The 21,028-nt window shown below is 38.7% G+C and overlaps 1 protein-coding gene across 1 annotated transcript in view; it reads right to left on the bottom strand.

Moving 5' to 3' along the window:
* The window catches only part of LYST (lysosomal trafficking regulator), a 160,661-nt gene that overhangs the window by 42,773 nt on the left and 96,860 nt on the right, over positions 1-21,028 (bottom strand). Inside the window, exons 37-42 of the mRNA XM_036828433.1 lie at positions 20,678-20,739; positions 19,171-19,226; positions 16,961-17,113; positions 12,753-12,997; positions 8,128-8,194; positions 6,564-6,720 (exon numbers count right to left, since the gene is read on the bottom strand). Of these exons, the coding sequence (XP_036684328.1) occupies positions 6,564-6,720; positions 8,128-8,194; positions 12,753-12,997; positions 16,961-17,113; positions 19,171-19,226; positions 20,678-20,739 (740 nt within the window). The remainder of the gene's footprint in view (positions 1-6,563; positions 6,721-8,127; positions 8,195-12,752; positions 12,998-16,960; positions 17,114-19,170; positions 19,227-20,677; positions 20,740-21,028) is intronic.

Here is a 21,028-nt window from a genome sequence, read left to right as displayed (position 1 = left end):
TTCTGAGATTTTGGATCATCTTTACTACCATTACTCTGAATTCTTTTTCAGGGAGGTTGCCTATTTTGTCCTCATTTATTTGGTCTTGTAGGTTTTTACCTTGCTCCTTTGTCTGTAACATATTTATTTGTCATTTATTTCTTTTTCTTTTTCTTTTTTTTTTTTTGATGGGTGGTGCTGTATTCCTGTCTTACTGGTTGTTTGGCCTGAGACGTCCAGCACTGGAGTTTGCAGGCCGTTGGATAGAGCTGTGTCTTGGTGATGAGATGAGGACCTCTGGGAGGCCTCATTCTGATTAATATTCCCTGGGGTCTGAGGTTCTCTGTTAGTCCTGTGGCTACCACAGGAGCTCGGGCCTGACCTCCGGCCTGGGAACCAAGATCCCGCAAGCTTTGTGGCACGGTGAAAAAAAAAAAAAAGAAAGAAAGAAAAAAAAAAAGAGCAGTACAATATCAAAGAATAAAATACAAAATAAAATTAGAAAGATAAAAAATATATCAGGAAAAATAAAATTATAATTGAAACAACTGCAACAAGGCAAAATAAAACCACAACAGGAAAAAGAAAAAAAAAAGGGGGGGGTGGGAATAAGCTAAAAGGAGAGAATGATAACAAAGTATAAAGAATAAAATAAGACCCATCAACAGTCAAGTGGATTAAAGTTTTACTGAGCTCTGACCGCCACAGCAACAGTCAGCTCTACCCACCACCAGAGCCTCCCATCAAGCCTCTTAGATATCCTCAACCACCAGAGGGCAGACAGCAGAAGCAAGAAAAACTACAATCCTGCAGCCTGTGGACCAAAAACCACAGTTACAGAAAGATAGACAAGATGAAAAGGCAGAGGGCTATGTACCAGATGAAGGAACAAGAAAAAACCCAAGAAAAACAACTAAATGAAGTGGAGATAGGCAACCTTCCAGAAAAAGAATTCAGAATAATGATAGTGAAGATGATCCAGGACCTCGGAATAAGAATGGAGGCAAAGATTGAGAAGATGCAAGAAGTGATTAACAAAGACCTAGAAGAATTAAAGAACAAACAAACAGAGATGACCAATACAATAACTGAAATGAAAACTACACTAGAAGGAATCAATAGCAGAATAACTGAGGCAGAAGAACGGATAAGTGACCTGGAAGACAGAATGGTGGAATTCACTGCTGCGGAACAGACTAAAGAAAAAAGAATGAAAAGAAATGAAGACAGCTTAAGAGACCTCTGGGACAACATTAAACGCAACAACATTCACATTATAGGGGTCCCAGAAGGTGAAGAGAGAGAGAAAGGACCAGAGAAAATATTTGAAGAGATTATAGTCGAAAACTTCCCTAACATGGGAAAGGAAATAGCCACCCAAGTCCAGGAAGCGCAGAGAGTCCCATACAGGATAAACCCAAGGAGAAACACGCCAAGACACATAGTAATCAAAGTGGCAAAAATTAAACACAAAGAAAAATTATTGAAAGCAGCAAGGGAAAAACGACAAATAACATACAAGGGAACTCCCATAAGGTTAACAGCTGATTTCTCAGCAGAAACTCTGCAAGCCAGAAGGGAGTGGCATGATATACTTAAAGTGATGAAAGGGAAGAACCTACAACCAAGATTACTCTACCCGGCAAGGATCTCATTTAGATTTGATGGAGAAATCAAAAGCTTTACAGACAAGCAAAAGCTAAGAGAATTCAGCACCACCAAACCAGCTCTACAACAAATGCTAAAGGAACTTCTCTAAGTGGGAAACACAAGAGAAGTAAAGGACCTACAAAAACAAACCCAAAACAATTAAGAAAATGGTCATAGGAACATACATATCGATAATTACCTTAAACGTGAATGGATTAAATGCCCCAACCAAAAGACATAGACTGGCCGAATGGATACAAAAACAAGACCCATATATATGCTGTCTACAAGAGACCCACTTTAGACCTAGGGACACATACAGACTGAAATTGAGGGGATGGAAAAAGATATTCCATGCAAATGTAAATCAAAAGAAAGCTGGAGTAGCTATACTCATATCAGATAAAATAGACTTTAAAATAAAGAATGTTACAAGAGACAAGGAAGGACACTACATAATGATCAAGGGATCAATCCAAGAAGAAGATATAACAATTGTAAATATATATGCACCCAACATAGGAGCACCTCAATACATAAGGCAACTGCTAACAGCTATAAAAGAGGAAATTGACAGTAACACAATAATAGTGGGGGACTTTAACACCTCACTTACACCAATGGACAGATCATCCAAAATGAAAATAAATAAGGAAACAGAAGCTTTAAATGACACAATAGACCAGATAGATTTAATTGATATATATACGACATTCCATCCCAAAACAGCAGATTACACGTTCTTCTCAAGTGTGTATGGAACATTCTCCAGGATAGATCACATCTTGGGTCACAAATCAAGCCTCAGTAAATTTAAGAAAATTGAAATCATATCAAGCATCTTTTCTGACCACAACGCTATGAGATTAGAAATGAATTACAGGGAAACAAACGTAAAAAAGACAAACACATGGAGGCTAAACAATACGTTACTAAATAACCAAGAGATCACTGAAGAAATCAAAGAGGAAATCAAAAAATACCTAGAGACAAATGACAATGAAAACACGACGACCCAAAACCTATGGGATGCAGCGAAAGCAGTTCTAAGAGGGAAGTTTATAGCTATACAAGCCTACCTAAAGAAACAAGAAAAATCTCAAATAAACAATCTAACCCTACACCTAAAGAAACTAGAGAAAGAAGAACAAACAAAACCCAAAGTTAGCAGAAGGAAAGAAATCATAAAGATCAGAGCAGAAATAAATGAAATAGAAACAAAGAAAACAATAGCAAAGATCAATAAAACTAAAAGTTGGTTCTTTGAGAAGATAACAAAATTGATAAGCCATTAGCCAGACTCAATCAAGAAAAAGAGGGAGAGACTCAAATCAATAAAATCAGAAATGAAAAAGGAGAAGTTACACACAGACACCGCAGAAATACAAAGCATCCTAAGAGTACTACTACAAGCACTTTATGCCAATAAAATGGACAACCTGGAAGAAATGGACAAATTTTAGAAAGGTATAACCTTCCAAGACTGAACCAGGAAAAAACAGAAATATGAACAGACCAATCACAAGTAATGAAATTGAAACTGTGATTAAAAATCTTCCAACAAACAAAAGTCCAGGGACCAGATGGCTTCACAGGTGAATTCTATCAAACATTTAGAGAAGAGCTAACACCTATCCTTCTCAAACTCTTCCAAAAAATTGCAGGAGGAAGGAACAATCCCAAACTCATTCTATGAGGCCACCATCATCCTGATACCCAAAACCAGACAAGACGCTACAAAAAAAGAAAATTACAGACCAATATCACTGATGAATATAGATGCAAAAATCCTCAAACAAAATACTAGCAAACAGAATCAACAACACATTAAAAGGATCATACACCACGATCAAGTGGGATTTATCCCAGGGTATTGCAAGGATTCTTCAATATACGCAAATCAATCAATGTGATACACCATAGTAACAAATTGAAGAATATAAAAACCTATGATCAATCTCAATAGATTGCAGAAAAAGCTTTTCAACCCACAATTCAACACCCATTTATGATAAAAACTCTCCAGAAAGTGGGGCATAGCAGGGAACCTACCTCAACATAATAAAGGCCATATATGACAAACCCACAGCAAACATCATTCTCAATGGTGAAAAACTGAAAGCATTTCCTCTAAGATCAGGAACGAGACAAGGATGTCCACTCTCACCACTATTATTCAACATAGTTCTGGAAGTCCTGGCCACGGCAATCAGAGAAGAAAAAGAAATAAAAGGAATACAAATTGGAAAAGAAGAAGTAAAACTGTCACTGTTTGCGGATGACATGATACTATACATAGAGAATCCTAAAACTGCCACCAGAAAACTGCTAGAGCTAATTAATGAATATGGTAAAGTTGCAGGATACAAAATTAATGCACAGAAATCTCTTGCATTCCTATACACTAATGATGAAAAATCTGAAAGAGAAATTATGGAAACACTCCCATTTACCATTGCAACAAAAAGAATAAAATACCTAGGAATAAACCTACCTAGGGAGACAAAGGCCTGTATGCAGAAAACTATAAGACACTGATGAAAGAAATTAAAGATGATACCAACAGATGGAGAGATATACCATGTTCTTGGATTGGAAGAATCAACATTGTGAAAATGAGTATACTACCCAAAGCAATCTACAGATTCAATGCAATCCCTATCAAATTACCAATGGCATTTTTTACGGAGCTAGAACAAATCATCTTAAAATTTGTTATGGAGACACAAAAGACCGCCGAATAGCACAAAGCAGTCTTGAGGCAAAAAAATGGAGCTGGAGGAATCAGACTCCCTGACTTCAGACTCTACTACAAAGCTACAGTAATCAAGACAATATAGTACTGGCACAAAAACAGAAACATAGATCAATGGAACAAGATAGAAAGCCCAGAGATTAACCCATGCACCTATGGTCAACTAATCTATGACAAAGGAGGCAAAGATATACAATGGAGAAAAGACAGTCTCTTCAATAACTGGTGCTGGGAAAACTGGATAGCTACATGTAAAAGAATGAAATTGAATACTCCCTAACACCATACACAAAAATAAACTCAAAATGGATTAGAGACCTAAATATAAGACTGGACACTATAAAACTCTTAGAGGAAAACATAGGAAGAACACTCTTTGACATAAATCACAGCAAGATCTTTTTTGATCCACCTCCTAGAGTAATGGAAATAAAAACAAAAATAAACAAATGGGACCTAATGAAACTTCAAAGCTTTTGCCCAGCAAAGGAAACCATAAACAAGACGAAAAGACAACCCTCAGAATGGGAGAAAATATTTGCAAACGAATCAACGGACAAAGGATTAATCTCCAAAATATATAAACAGCTCATTCAGCTCAATATTAAAGAAACAAACACCCCCAATCCAAAAATGGGCAGAAGACCTAAATAGACATTTCTCCAAAGAAGACATACAGGCGGCCACGAAGCACATGAAAAGATGCTCAACATCACTAATTATTAGAGAAATGCAAATCAAAACTACAATGAGGTATCACCTCACTCCTGTTAGAATGGGCATCATCAGAAAATCAACAAACAACAAATGCTGGAGAGGGTGTGGAGAAAAGGGAACCCTCTTGCGCTGTTGGTGGGAATGTAAATTGATACAGCCACTATGGAGAACAATATGGAGGTTCCTAAACAAAAAAAAAAAAAAAAAAAAAGAATAAAATAAAATTAGAAAAATAAAAGATTTAGGAAAAATAAAAATATAAAAGAATCAACAACAATGAATCAACAAAACAGAACCCCAATCTAAAAGAGGAAAAAAAACCAAAACTGTTGGCTATAGGGGCGGGGTTTAGGAGAGGGGTGGAACTTAGGCAAAGGCAGGGTTTAGCGTGGCGCAGGACCTAGGCGGGTGGAGGGTGACGTTTCATCGTGGGGCGGGGCCTAGGTGGGGCGACGTTCAAGTGTGGGGCGGGGCCTCTGCTTAGGACCTGCGCAAGGGGAGAGGCAGCGCGTGGAAAAAAGGGTCTCTGGAGTGTGGAGTTCCGGGGTTTGGAGGTAAGGCCCTGCCTGAGGGTGTGTGGGTGGGGTTTAGGCCCAGCACGTTGGAGGGGGTCTCTGCGTGTAGAGGTGGGGCCCCGGGTGGGGGGTGTAGGGGCGGGGCTTGGGCTCTGCGCAGCAGAAGGGAGGCTTCGAGGGCAGAGGATTAGGACCAGGAGCCCAACAGGCTCCCCTGGTGCCTGAGTGGACAGGGAAAGCGCTGGCCCCGTTCCCCTCCGTTCCTTCGTGCCCCTCCCCCACCGTCTCCCCCAGGGCCTCCCCCGTCGCCTCCGGACCCCTAAGCGTGGGTGGGTCCTGCTGGGTGTAGGCACTCCTCCCCTCCCCCAGCCGCCCCTCAGGGGTGCCGGTCCCGGAGATCCAGCCTTTACTTTTGCTCCCCCTTCCCTCCCTCCCACTCCCTCAGGACCCACGTGGCTGGAGGGGGCCTCACTGGGCAGAGGATCAGGCCTGAGATCTCAGTAGGTTCCTGGGGGTCCAAGTGGGCAGGGGAAACCTGGCCACGCTCCCTTTTGATTCTCTGCCCTCCCAGTGGTTCCCCAATTTCCCCCTTTGGGCCTGGGATCCCTTCCCCTCAGGGGCGCCAGTCCCGCCCCGCCTCCACTTCTCCTCCCCCTTCACTCCCCCTGCACCCCACGTCCTACCTGGTCGCTGGGGGTTCCTCCCATCCCCTCAGGTGTCCGCAGTCCCCCACTGGGGCCTGGTAGGTGCCCTAGTTGTGCGGAGACGCAAATTCCGCGACCTCCTAGTACCACTGCTGGTTTCTTGAAGAGAATTTTGTTGCGGGAATATATACAGTTCTTTTTCCTATGGTTTGATTAGTTTCAGTATGTTCTCAGGACGTCAGTCAAGTGTTTTATCCCCGATGACCAATCTGACCTTTGAGGTAGTTATGAAACAACCCTTACCTTGATAGGCTAAAAACATCTTTGTGAACGGAGGCATCCTGACCAGGAAGTGGAGCACGGTGCCACTGTTGGAGTAGTGGGAACCGTAGTGGTAGGGCTGCACCGGCGGCATCGGGTCGTCTTCCCGGGCTCCTTTGCGGTACTCCTCCTCCAGGTACTGAAGGACACAGGGACCAGAACTCGTGACAGTGAGCTCCAGGCAGAGCTAGAGCCGCCTCACTTGTGTTCTTTCCCATCCTTCTCTGCTGCCCGTTAGACGCCATACTCCATGGCTTGCCCTCGGCCCTCCTGAGTGTCTGGGGGTCTGGTGCCCCACTAAGGCCTAACCATGCACCGTGTGCACGTTCACCCTCTCATTTGCTCATAGAGAACCCACCTGTTCTGTACCCCACCTCCCAGCCCCCTGGCTCCCAACTAATACGTAAATCTAAACTGATAATAATATCAGTTTAGATAATATATATCTAATATATCTCAACTGATCAAGGGCTCAATAAATAAGAGCTGCCACTCTCACTAGAGATGCCTGTGTCTTAAGAGGGTTTCAAGCTGTAATGCTACATTCTTTAGAGAAATGCTTCTCTAGCAGAGGAACTGCAATAGAAATGTAAAACCTGTATCATATTATTGGAATTCTTTAATATAACATGTTATAGCTGTTTTGCAGTGGAGTTACACAGAAATAACGAAGACTGTGGTGATTTTTCAACTACTCCTGTCTTCCCATCATAAAGTAAGAAGCTCAACCAAATTTTTAATATCTGTCACTATTCTCATCTCCTGTAGCTTCTGTCTCTAACAACAAAGTCAGGTGACAGTGAATTTTCTGGAGTCACTTCTCTTTGATTCCCATAGCACTGCTGCATTTTTAGCTGCAGAAGAATCAAGCATTGACAGTTATAAAATGCTTGGATGGACCTTTCTGGAACTTTGACATAAGATAACGTGGTGAATATGAGAAAACTGCTTCAGCTGCTCCTACCTTGATACTGTTGTGAAGAATGTAACATATGACTAATGGGTTTTTAAAAATCTCCAGCAGGATTCCATTAATATTAATTTCACAGAAATGGGTAATTAATTTCTATTTTTAAACTTTACAATCCAGTATTTTTTTTTTTTTTTTTTTTACAATCCAGTATTTTTTGTTAATAAACCTGTGCACAATTTGCTGAGATGAATAATAAGGGATTATGGTACAGTATAAATATATTGATATTATTATATATAACACTAGGGGATACAAATAGCAGGTCCCTGGAAATCTTTGTGATTTTTATAAGGAATATAATTATTTATATATTTGAACATTACAACGGATTATGAGCTTCCAATTTATGTAACAGTAAGTGTATTTCTTCTTCTGGGCAAAGTGCTTTCAGAGAATTAAGACAGAGAATAATATTTAAAATCACATGATGATTTCCAGTTGTCTGTCAATCAAAGCACAAGGAAGTGGGAAACAGAAAAATCAATACTATACGTTTAAAATTAGGTAAAACAGTCTGTAAAACAAAAATCCAGTTTTTACTTATCAAAATACATGAGGAAAAACTAAACCTACCTTGTATGTGTCCACGTAACGATCTTCTTTTTCTTTGTACTGCACAGCTATGGGCTTGGAGAGATTTCTACAAAGGAAGAGATGATGGAAAACATCGAGGTATGCTGATACTGTCAGGATTAAGCTGCCTTAGATGTTTACAAGTAAGTAAGTGGTCAACAAAATACTCAGCCCTTGGTTTAGCGCTTACACATGTTGCTTTGCAATTAAGTCACAATTATGATTTCATAACCTATGAAGATAGAATTTTTCTAAACAGATGCGTACCATTATTAGGAATTCCTGACTTATGAGTAACCTACACAAGAAGAGCTGCTGTTCTCCCTCCCTTCTCTGGTTCCTCTACTTCCTCCAAATCATAACTGATGCTGCCCATGGCAGCTGATTCCTACCAAGCCCTGGAAGTTCCTGCCCCCATTTCCAGATTCTATACCCAGCTCGGCAAGGAAGAGTGAAGGGCAGTTTGGACAGGAGATATGATCGTGAGGAGATGTTATGTAATTACTAGGTTAGTGAAAACTGAAGAAACAACACATGCTTAAAATGACCACCCTGAGATCTGGAGTGCGAGTACTGACAGAAACATTTTGTTAGCTAATTCGCGGATAGTGACTGACACCATGTGCACAGTGTAGCAAACGTGTGCACGCGTGTGCATGTCTGTGCTGGTGTTCACACTGTATCAGGGAGGGAAGAGAACTCAAGGATGAATCTCCACTTTCACAAGCTACAGAGTCAAGCAGCATCTCTGTGAGGCCCAGGAAAGAGCAAGAGAACAAGATCCAACGAGGAAGGGCAGGCTTCTCCGGCTGAGGTGCCATCTGGTCTGGCACCGGGATGGGACCACCTGGAGTTTCAACATCTGGCACCACAACGAGATCAACATCAAGATTTGCTCAAGTTTCAGTTAAGTCAAACCAGGTCTGCTTAGCCAGATGCTGATATATCTACTTTTTGGGAAAATTATTTCCTAGGGATATTAAAATTAGTGATAGCAAACACATTAATTTCATTTTTGAGACTTTGATAATCCTAAAAACTTTGTTAAAAAGTAAAGACAGTTTTATAGCATAGATACAAATTCACCTCAATATAGGAGAAATCATATTCAAGATCCTGGCATGCAATTTTTTTCTAAACAGTGTAAGTAGTTTTTTGGAATACAGGTAATACTGTTGTGGTTGGAAAATCAGAAGTTACTGATGAGCGAATAGAATAAACCAAAAATCAACCACAGTACTATTACTCACAATATATCTGGAAGGGTACATACCTTTCCAGATGCTCTCTCCTTATTTGTCTATGTATAATTACTTTTTAAACAAAAATCTCCCCCTCCCCCATAATATACATTTCTACAATATCATTCTTTTTTTTAAAAATATAAATTTATTTATTTATTTATTTTTGGCTGTTTTGGGTCTTTGTTACTGCGCGTGGGCTTTCTCTAGTTACGTTGAGTGGGGGCTACTCTTTGTTACGGTGTGCGGGCTTCTCATTGCGGTGGCTTCTCTTATTGCGGAGCACGGGCTCTAGGCATGCGGGCTTCAGTAGTTGTGCCTTGCGGGCTCTAGAGCGCAGGCTCAGTAGTTGTGGCGCATGGGCTCAGTAGTTGTGGTGCACGGGCTTAGTTGCTCCATAGCATGTGGGATCTTCCCGGACCACGGCTTGAACCCGTGTCCCCTGCATTGGCAGGCGGATTCTTAACCACTGCGCTACCAGGGAAGCCCTCAGTAATGTAAAAATTTAAATGTACATTAGCAGTGTATAAAAATGTCTAAAAGCTAAATAATGTGCCATTTGCTCGTTTTTAAATTGACAAATACATTAAATTGAATCTGATTTCTTGAAAACTGTCTGAACTAGGCCTAGTTCAGACTAGGCCTAACTATTCAGCAGTTATAATTAAAATATTCTAATACACTAAGTAGTATATTGGCAGTCAATTTTTCTTTAAACTACATAGATAATTTTTTAATTGAAGTGTAATGGACATATAACACTATATTAGTTTCAGGTGTCCAACATAACGATTCGATATTTATATATTCAATATTACAAAATGATCACCACAGTAAGTCTAGGTACCAGCCATCACCACACGTAGTTACAGGACTTTTTTTGTTGTGCTGAGAACTTTTAAGATTTACTCTCTCAGCAACTTTCAAACATGTAATGCAGTGTTATTAGCTAAGGTCATCACGCTGTGCGTTGCATCCCAGGGCTCATTTCATAACTGGCAGTCTGTACCTTTTGACTCCCTTCACCTATTTTGCCACAATCCCACCCCCCCAATGCTTCTGGCAACCACCGATCTGTTCTCTATATCAATGAGGTTTTCTGTTTGTTCCGTTTTTGTTTTTTTTTAATTTTTAGATTCCACATACAAGTGAGATCATACTTACTTGTATGGTATTTGTCTTTGACTGACTTGTATCACTTAGCATAATGCCCTCAAGGTCCGTCCATGCTGTCACAAGATTTCATTCTCTTTTATGGATAAATAGTATCCCATTGTGTGTGTGTGACATTTTATTTATCCATTCATCCACAGATGGACACTTAGGTTGTTTCTGTATCTTGGCTACTATAAATAATGCTGCAGTGAACATGGGGGTGCAGATATCTTTTCAAGTTAGTGTTTTCATTTCCTCTGGATAAATACCCAGAAGTAGAATGGCTGGATCATATGACAGATCTATTTTTAGTTTTTTAAGGAACCTCCATATTGTTCTCCACAGTGGCTGCACCAATTTACATTCCCACCAACAGTGCACAGGGTCTCTTTTCTCTATATCCTCGCCAACAGTTGTTATTTCTTGACTTTTTGATCCTAGCCAGAGAATGTTATTTAAAACTAAAGAAACAGAATATTCCCTCATCAACTAGGGCTATTTGGTTACTCTAAAAGGCAACTCATTCAGGAACGGCAGGATAAAAAGCTTAATTCTTTTCCTTAGTTGTCAAATTTCAAAAGCAAGGAATTGGCGCCCTACCCAACAGTGACCAGTGAGTTTGGTTTTGCTTTGTTTTGGGGGCCTTTAAAAAGTGTCATTGTTAACTTAAGTATTTTTTAAATTCAAATGTGTTCAATCAACTGTAGTCATTATTCTTTCTGATGCTCAGATTGTCCTATCTTTGGCAGTGAGAGCCACTTCAAGTTGGCTCCTAAGTCTTTTATTTTTTGTAACTGTGGTAAAAAAAACCACACATCACAAAACTTCCCATCCTACCCATCCTCAAGTACCTAGTTCAGTGGTGTTAACAATATCCACATTGTTGTGCAATAGGTCTCTAAAACTTTTTCATTTGTAAGCTGAACTCTACACCTGCTGAGCAACAACCCCCCTATATCCACCCCCTCTCCTCCTGTCGCCCACACCCACCATTCCACTCTGTCTCTCTGAGTTGACTGCCCTAGACAACTCATGAAGAGGAATCACACAGTGTTTGTCTTCTGTGGCTGGCTCATTCCATTTAGCACAACGTCCCCAGGGCTCATCCATGTGACAGGACTTCCCTCCTTCTTAAGGTTGAATAATATTCCTCTGTATGTATGCACCTCATTTTCCCCATCCATTGAATCCACAGACAGACACCTGGGCTGCCTCCCACCTCCTGGCCACTGCGAATAAAGCTGCAATGAACATGGGTGTGCAAATATGGCTCCCGAGTCCTTCTGACAAGACTATAGTAATTTCCTTGCTCTCTGACACAACAAAATATCCTGGGCTCATCTTGTATGTTTTCTTCTAATAAACGCAGAAGAAATGAGAGAATAGGAAATCACCATTCTGTAACCCCTAGTGAAATAACAGACTCGAACAATAATCATCAATGAAAGAAACAAGTTCAATGGGAGGCTGAACCCACGGACCAGCCTGAGCATCCTTAGAGTGGGATATCACAGGTCTCCTGATATGGGGCAATATAAAGTCCACACCACCTCCTCTAGAGGATTCTTGCCAAAAACAGTTGAATCTGAATCTAAGCAAGCCTTTAGAAGTAATTTGCAGTCTCTAGGAAGTACAGAGGCTAGAGGAAAAAGCTAAATGCTAATGTGGAATGGGGGACATCCTACAAGATAAATGACTTATTTTTGTTTTAAAAACAAGTCAATGTTAGGAAGAAAGAAAGAGAAAAATACATACACAAAAATAAGGGCTGTTCTAGATGTTATGTCTTTAGACACAAAGCAACCAAAGGTGACAGTGGGCCTGACTCAAACAAATCAACTATAGAAAGACACCTCTGATATAATCAGGGGACATCTGAAAACGGACTGGATATTAGATGATACCATGAAATTACTGTTGATTTTCTTAGATATGATAACGGCACTGAGGTTATGAAAGAAAATGTTCCACTTTTTTCTTAAGAGATGTGTACTAAAGATCATATGAATGACATAAAAGATTTGTGTGGTTCATCTTAAGAAGAAAAAAAAAAGATGACGTAAGTTTGGCAAAAATCTTGATAATTGTTGAGCTGGGGTCATGGTCATATGGGGCTCATTATACATTCATTCTATTTTTGTGCATGTTTGAAAATTCTCACAATAAGAACTTCAGTAAAATAAATACAGCATATTGACAAAGCCAAAAGGTGATGATGTCTTTAGTTACCTGTACACTGATGGATCGCTGAGGTCAAGGGTCTCACTAACGTAGTCAGCTAGGATAAACGGGAACACTGGATACTGCATGAGATCATTAAAGGATCGGCCGGCATGTTTGTTTAAGTGAGTCAAATATTCAAAATTAGTAATTTGTCCAGTATACCATAAATTTGTCAGAGCGGTGATATTGCCATATTCCAGAAGATTAGGGAGGTTATTTGTTAGTATACTGTGGTACACATCGTCACGAACCTGTAAGGGAAGGAGAGAAAAAAACCCAGATTTTATTTTTAGGCTTGACATTTTCCTCCAAAGAATCCATGACATTATAGGCATGTTACTAATCTCAAGTCCTCCAAGAAAATACTTTTTGCCCAGTAACATTGATTGGTGGGGAACTGAGATTCAAATCCACGTCTTCCTCCAAAGGTTGGGCTATTTATTTATTTATTGAAGTGTACTTGATTAACAATATTATATTAGTTTTAGTGATTCAATTTTTTTATAAATTATACTCCATTTAAAATTGTTATAAAATGTTGGCTTCATTCCTTGTGCTGTACCATATACCCTTGTAACTTATTTATTTTGTACATAATAGTTTGTACCTCTTAATCCTCTCCCCTTATCTTGCCCCTCCCCCCTTCTCTCTCCCCACTGGTACCACTAGTTTGTTCTCCATATCTATGAGTCTATTTCTTTTTTTTTAATATTCATTCACTTGTGGCTCTTAACCAGTATGTTTTGCAGCTGGAGAAATCAGTAAGAAACTAAGAAGTCTGTATAGAAAAGTCACTTATATACAGACCCTAAGAAAAAAAATCAATAAAGGAAAATGAAGAGTCTTCATCTAAATAAATGCAACATGATGTAGTAGAAAGAGCATAGTTTTCTGACAGACAGAACTGGTATTTTTTCTTGCTTAAGCTCTTTGTATTACAGTTATCATACCTGTAATATGAGGGTAATAATATTTATTTCCTGAGAATGAAATAAACTATCCTATGTAAAATAGAATACTTGATTTTCACTACTGATTGAAAACTAGTATATAAACTCTTTTTTTAGAGAGGCACAGACGTTCTGTCACAGAAAAAAGATAATCTGATTTCTTCTAAAGCAATTAAGTGATAATTGATAATGGAAAAAAACAGACAAGCCAGGCCTTTGCTAAAAACAAATTTGAATTACCCCTCTTAAATGTGTATATGCTTTAGGCATAGGAAGGTGAGCCACGGATGTGGATAATCAAAGATGAGACTAAAAGTGAATGAGAAGAATGATCTTGGTTATGGAATAAGCAAGATTACAGGGTGTTTAAGAACCTAAACCTGAAGGTCTGTTTCACAACAATGTGAATATACTTAACACAACTGAACTATATGCTTGAAAATGGTTAAGATGGCAACTTTTTATGAAAATTAAAAAAAAAGAATCGGTTCAAGGCAAAAACAAAAACTAAACTTATATTCTAAATCTGCAGGTTACAATATGGAGGTTCCTTAAAAAACTAAAAATAGAACTACCATGTGACCCAGCAATCCCACTACTGGACATATACCCAGAGAAAACCATAATTCAAAAAGACACATGCACCCCAATGTTCACTGCAGCACTATTTACAATAGCCAGGACATGAAAGCAACCTACATGTCCATCAAGAGAAGAATGGATAAAGAAGATGCGGTACATATATACAATGGAATACTACTCAGCCATAAAAAGGAACGAAATTGGGTCATTTGTAGAGACATGGATGGACCTAGAGACTGTCATACAGAGTGAAGTAAGTCAGAAAGAGAAAAACAAATATCATATATTAATGCATATATGTGGAATCTGAAAAAACTGGTATAGACGATCTTATTTACAAAGCAGAGATAGAGACACAGACGTAGAGAACAAACGTACGGATACCAAGGGGGAAGGGTGGGGGTGGGATGAATTGGGAGATTGGGATTGACATATAAACACAATTGATACTATGTATAAAATAGATAACTAATGAGAACCTACAGTATAGCACAGGGAACTCTACTCAGTGCTCTGTGGTGACCTAAATGGAAGGAAATCCAAAAAAGAGGGGATATAGGTATACATATAGCTGATTCACTTTGCTGTACAGTAGAAACTAACACAACATTGTAAAGCAACTATACGCCAATAAAAATTTTAAAAAAATAAATCTGAAGGTTGCCTACTGCTGAAGCTAAGGTTGGTGGAAGAGAATTTATGACAGTTTGCAGACTAACCTCTGCAAGAAAAAGGAAACATTTATTCATTCTACAAATATTTATTGAGCACCTATATACCAGCATGTTTAAGGTGCTAAAGCTGAAGCACTTAACAAAACAAAGTCCTTATAGTCTATTGGGGAGACACTGTTGGATGCTTTTAAGTGCTGTGAGAAAAATAGAGCAAAGGAGGTAAGGGATGCTTGGGGGTAGCAGTGAGGCAGGGGTTGCCGTTTTATTTAGAGTAATCAGGGAAGTCTCTCTGATAAGAAGACATTTGATCAGGGAACCTGAAAAAAGTAAGGGAGTGAGTAATGTAGTTCTAAGAGGAAAAGCATTCCAGGCAGCATTCTAGGGAGCAGTAAGTGCCAAGGCCCTGAGGCATCAGTGTGTCTGCTATAGTCAAGGTAAACAAGGTCTCCACAGATGGATTAGAGAGAGTGAAGGATAGAATGGTAGAAGATAAGGTCAGAGAGATAAGGAAGTGCCAGATTATTCAACACTGTAAGGTCTTTGCCTTTAATGGAGTGACACAGAAAGTGGTCGGAGGGTTTTGAGCAGAGGAATGGCACGATCTGACACACTTTAGCTGCTGTGTTGAGAACAGTCTGAAAGAAGAGGGAGTATGGAAGCAGGGAGGCCAGTTAGGAGGCTAGTGTAATGATTTATGCAAGAGGTGGCAGTGGCTTGGACCAGGATGGTAGCAGTGGAAGCAGTCAGATTCTGGATGTATTCTGAGGGGTGAGCCAACAGAACTTACTGATAGAGTAGATGCAGTAGATGAAAGAATAAGAGGAGTCGAGGATAATCCCCAGGTTTTTGACCTGGCCAATCAGAAACACTGGAGTCACCATTTACTGAGATGGGGAAAACTGCAAAGAGATTTTGCGGGGGAGATTAGAAGTTCAGTTTTGTCCGTGTAAAATTTGAGATGCCAATTAGACTTCCAAGTGGAGATGCCAAGTAGAAACTTAAATATTTGAGTGGGCATCCAGGGAAGAGGATTGGTGGTGATATAAATCTGTAAATTGTTATAACACAGATAGTATTTAAAGTCACAAGATGGGATGAGAAGAGAAGAGGTCTGGAGGGTGAGCCTGGGAATTCCTTAGTGTTCCAGTGGTTAGGACTCGGCGCTTTCACTGCCGTGGCCCGAGTTCAATTCCTGGATCTTCAATCCCTGATCCGGGAACTAAGATCCTGAGAACCGTGCACTGCGGCCAAAAAATTTAAAAAATAAAAAATAAAATGAAGAGTGAGCGCCGAGATGCCCAGAGGAAGCATCTGCAAACAAGACTGAGGAGGAATGGCTGGTGAGCTAAAAGGAGAACTAAGAAAGTGATAACTCAGAAGCCCAGTGAGGAAGGTTTTTTTTTTTTTTTTCCTTTCTTTAAAGAAAGAGAGAATAATCAGCTGTGTCAAATGCTGCTGAGGAGTCAAGTAAGATGAAGACTAAGAAATATGACCATAGGGTTTAGCAACACGGAGGTCACTGGTGATGCTAGCCAGAGAAGTTACAGGCGGAGTGGTGGGAAGAAGATCTGCCTGGAGCATTTCCAAAGAGAACCGGAGGGGAGGAATTGGAAGCAGCAAGCATTCACAGTTTCTTCCAAGAGGTTTTCTATAAAGGCTAGCAGACACATAGTAGCTGAAAGGATGTGGCGGTCAAAAAAGGGTTTGCCAAAAATGGAATCTACTATCAAGGTTAAACTACTTTCAGGTTGGTTATACATTCGTTCATTTGCTTTTTACAGATACTGTCACTCTGGGGAATGAGAATTTACTACAGTTTTGGAGGACAAAAATAATCCTAATATAACTAAGTATTTACTTTAATCAGTACTAAGAAATAAGGCAATTTTTATTTGATTTCAGAAACAAAGTTTAAATAAGTTAAAACTTCATTTAATCAGTATGAGTGTAGTTACACTGATCCATGATCGCTTTGAAAAAGTATATGTATTAATAAAGGCCAATTTACCTTGGTGTTATCAAATGCCAACAGGAGTGTTCTGCCATTTGTTAAAAAGATTTCTACTGCATTATCTCTCAATTGCCACCAACGCTTGTGAACTTCTTTAATTTCTTCATATGTCCAGGAAAATGATGCTGGTTCCAATTCTCCCTGAAGGCTCTAAAGACAAAGGAAATAACATGAAAGTATTTGCTCTACGTGAAACAGAAATAATTGTTTTAATTTTAGATTGTTAAAAACTATCAAAATGCAATAGAAAGTCTTCCTTTTGTGGCAAAATGGCAGATAAGATTCTCTGAAAATCCTCCCACTACTAAACACTTCAAAATGCTGGATTAAAAAATCTAAGAAAAAAATTTAAATATACTTCGTTTAAACTTTTTTAGTAGGCTGTATTTTTTAGAGCAGTTTTAGGTTTATAAAATTGAGCAGATAGCATGGCAGTCCAATGTATAGCTTCTCCACACTCAGTTTCCCTACTGTGAACATCTTGTTCTCACGCGGTGCATGTGCTACAACTGATGAGCCACTGTTGAATAGGTTATTCTTAACTAAAGTCCATAGTTTAATCTTGGTGTTGTATAGTTCAATAGGTTTTGACAAATGTTTAATGACATGTATCCACCATTATAGTATCATACAGACTAGTCTCACTGCCCTAAAATTCCCTTCTGTTCCATCTGGCAGCCACTGATCTTTTTATTGTCTCCACTGTTTTCCTTCTTCCAGAATGTCATATGGTTGGAATCATACAGTATGTAGACTTTTCAGACCGATTTCTTTTACTAAGCAAATATTCTTTTAAATGTATAGTTGAGCTTGCAAGAAAGTAAGGGAAATGAAATCTCCAGGAGTCAAAAATAAAGAGAAATTTGAAAAACAGCTGTAAGGAGGAAGTGACACTTTGGCCTGCTCTATGTGTGCTTTACTATTGTACTGGGTCCCAACTCATTTCTAGAAGTAGAGACAGGAAATATATTACAAAGTAAATAAAATATTTTAATGAAAACATAATATTCTCATTCTTAAAACCAAAATCCTCCCTGTTTAGCTTTGACATTCAACATGAATTCAAGTTAATAAACACTAATTAAGCATCTACAGGCAAGGTGCTCTGCTAAGTGCTCTGCATAAAATAAATCTATGTATGATAAAAAGGGGGAACGAGATATTTGCACCCACTTTTAAAAGGCAAGATAGCAAATGTCATACAGGAAGTAAGAAAAAATGCTACAAAAGGACAGAGAAAAGAAGAAGCCTTCAATCTATTAAAAAGCAAGGGTCTTTTTAGAGTTTTACAGGTGGAATATGTAACCTTTTGGATCCAGAAAAAAAGCTGGTTCATGTATCAACTATTAAAATTCTTTGGTTGCTGAAAAGATACATCTTGAAAAATAACATAACTATATTTTTACTAGCTGGGATAAATACTGTAGTAATTGCTATATGAATCATGAAATAATGCCTACTCAATTTTCGGGGGCTATATTAAATTAATTATTTTTTAACATGATTTGCTTTACAACCAAATTTTATGTTTTCACTCATTAATTTCTTTGAATCAAATATGTATTCACCATTAAACCATACATAATCTTATTTACTTACATCCTTAGCAGTTTGTAGCTTTAGAAGTTCTGAAACAAAGAGCCTTACTTCTCCTGTTACAGGGCTCTCAAAACAATATTTTAATGGCATGTAAATGAATTCAAATGGATAAAATGCTTTTCTATACAAAAATGTGAATTGAGTCTTTTTTGTTATTTTCTGATTGATATCAGTATTTCCAGAAGAATAAAAATCATGACTACTGAGCTATGTGAATATCAGGATTACTTAAGTTATTCAGTTAGACAACATTTTTCTTTCTTTTTGAAGGCAAATGTACATGATAGTAAACGGGGAGTGGCAGGGAGTTTGTTGCTACTGAGGACAGTAGTGAGAAATCGAGTGGACATACACAGAAATAACAGGAGCACTTTAGAATATGACTCATAATACTCACGGCTCTGTGAATCAGACCATGAGCCAGAGGGGATGGCATGGTCTTCTTTTTAAAATTATCTTTAAAAAAAAATTGGAATTCAGACAAATTTACACAGAGTGCGACAATTAATGAACTCTAACAGTTCTACAAGCTCTCTGGTTGTATTAAATTTATACATTTTGGGAATTTGTCTAGATTCATACAAATGTAAACTTAAGCCTCTACTCACGGAACTTTCAACTGTGTCAGAAGCGTTATCTTCCACAAAATACATTCCACATTTACCTGCAGAAAATAATTGGTATGAGTTTAAAAACGTATATGCACTATTACCTTATATGGTTAAAGGCATGCCTCTGGAGTCAGTTGGACTGAATTTGAATCCCAGAACCCAGAACGAGTTCCTAATACTCAATAAATATTTTTGAAGAGCATCCATGAGATCTTAGGCAAGTTGCTTAACCTCTTTGTACTTTAGCCTCATTATAAAAAGAAGAGGGAGGACTCTATTTCACAGGGTTACTGTGGGAATTAAATTAGAATATATGTAAAATGTTTATTAACAGTGTCTGCCACTTCGTGTTAAAAGGTTTAGGCTATTAATTATTACCAGTATTCTTCTTAGGTTACTAGCATATTACTTTGCTTTATTTTGTCATACATTAACTGAAGTCAAGTTATCAACTAAATTTTCTAGCAAAAGAGGAACCCTTAATTATTTTGCTGACTTAAACACTCAATAGGGCAGAAAAGGCCTTACAAGATACTTCCCCAATTTTTCCTGCTTGATAGGCTGTTGTTAATGCATGTCCCTACGTCATGTATCCAAACAGTAGAAACTTCCCTGGGGCTCTGCAGTGGGTGCTGGTCACCTTGAGCACTGGCACGGCTGGCTCGGAGAAAGGCACCATCTCCACCCTCGTGACCATGGGGCTCAGCCCTGGCAAGCTCGAAACTCTGCCTGTCAGGCCTTCGGGGCTATAGCTTTAGCCAACTGCAGTGACTCTCAAATTTGAGGGTGCATCAGAATCTCTGCAGGGTTCATAGAAATAGAGATCGCTGGGCCCCACCCACAGAGTTTCAGATTCAGCAGGTCTGGGCTGGGGCCTGAGAATGGGTATTTCTTAGAAGTTCCTATGTGATGCCGATGCTCCTGATTTGGGGACCGCGCTTGGAGAACAACCGGCCCACAGCATACAAACTGGTTCTTTAAGGGAATAGAGACTAGAGTGATAAAACCGTATTCCTTCACGTCTCGAGGAAAAAATTTCTCACCAAATGTAACTATCCATGGATCGACAGTCTTGGCCTTTCTCTCAGAAGTACAATAGAGAATATAAATTACGAACAATCTCAAGGTGGATATATTTCATATGCATAGGGGTATCTGTTAAAACAGTAGGCTTGTAAGTATACCAATAATTCTTTACTTTAAAAATTGATATATAATAAAAGGAATGATTAAATATAAAAATGTATACTCATGAAGAAAGTCAATTTTATAAAAATTAAAATGCTGTTCATGTGCTTTTCAGAGAATAAGATTGTCATTTTTCACATTCATGAGTCATACACATTATATACAGTGTTAAGGCAAAATAACCTATAAGAAAGAGGTTATCTGTTATAGAAAGTTCATCTCATTTAATGGTAGTGTGTCAAAACAATGCTTCAAATTATCTAAGAATAAAATAGGCAGGGTGAATATGTGTAAATACCTGCAAAATGTGACTTACCTAACAACAATTCACCAGCTGTCTCTCTAGATGGTGCGACGCTGATACATCTTCGATTCACTCTGTCAAAACACATTTAAAATTACTATGATTAAATGTTTTGACCGATTTCAGAGAGTAAAAGCTTTATTTTATCATAGAAGATTTCAGCAAAGCAGACTAGAGTTTCAAAAGCATAAAACATCTTGTTAAAATCCACATGAAAATATCTCATTTTTTGACATTATAATAGAGGAGAAAATAGCGGAAACTTTTAGAAAAGGTGAATAATCCCAACACTCATGCAGAATACAGGGATTCCGTTATTTAAAAGAGACTTCAATATTTTGTATTTTCCAGTAAATAAGCAAA

The sequence above is a fragment of the Balaenoptera musculus genome, chromosome 16, assembly GCF_009873245.2.
Source record: "Balaenoptera musculus isolate JJ_BM4_2016_0621 chromosome 16, mBalMus1.pri.v3, whole genome shotgun sequence".
NCBI classification, from domain to species: Eukaryota; Metazoa; Chordata; class Mammalia; order Artiodactyla; family Balaenopteridae; genus Balaenoptera; species Balaenoptera musculus.
The sequence above is the reverse complement of the archived record's forward strand: the minus strand, read 5'-3'. Positions and strand labels throughout refer to the sequence as shown.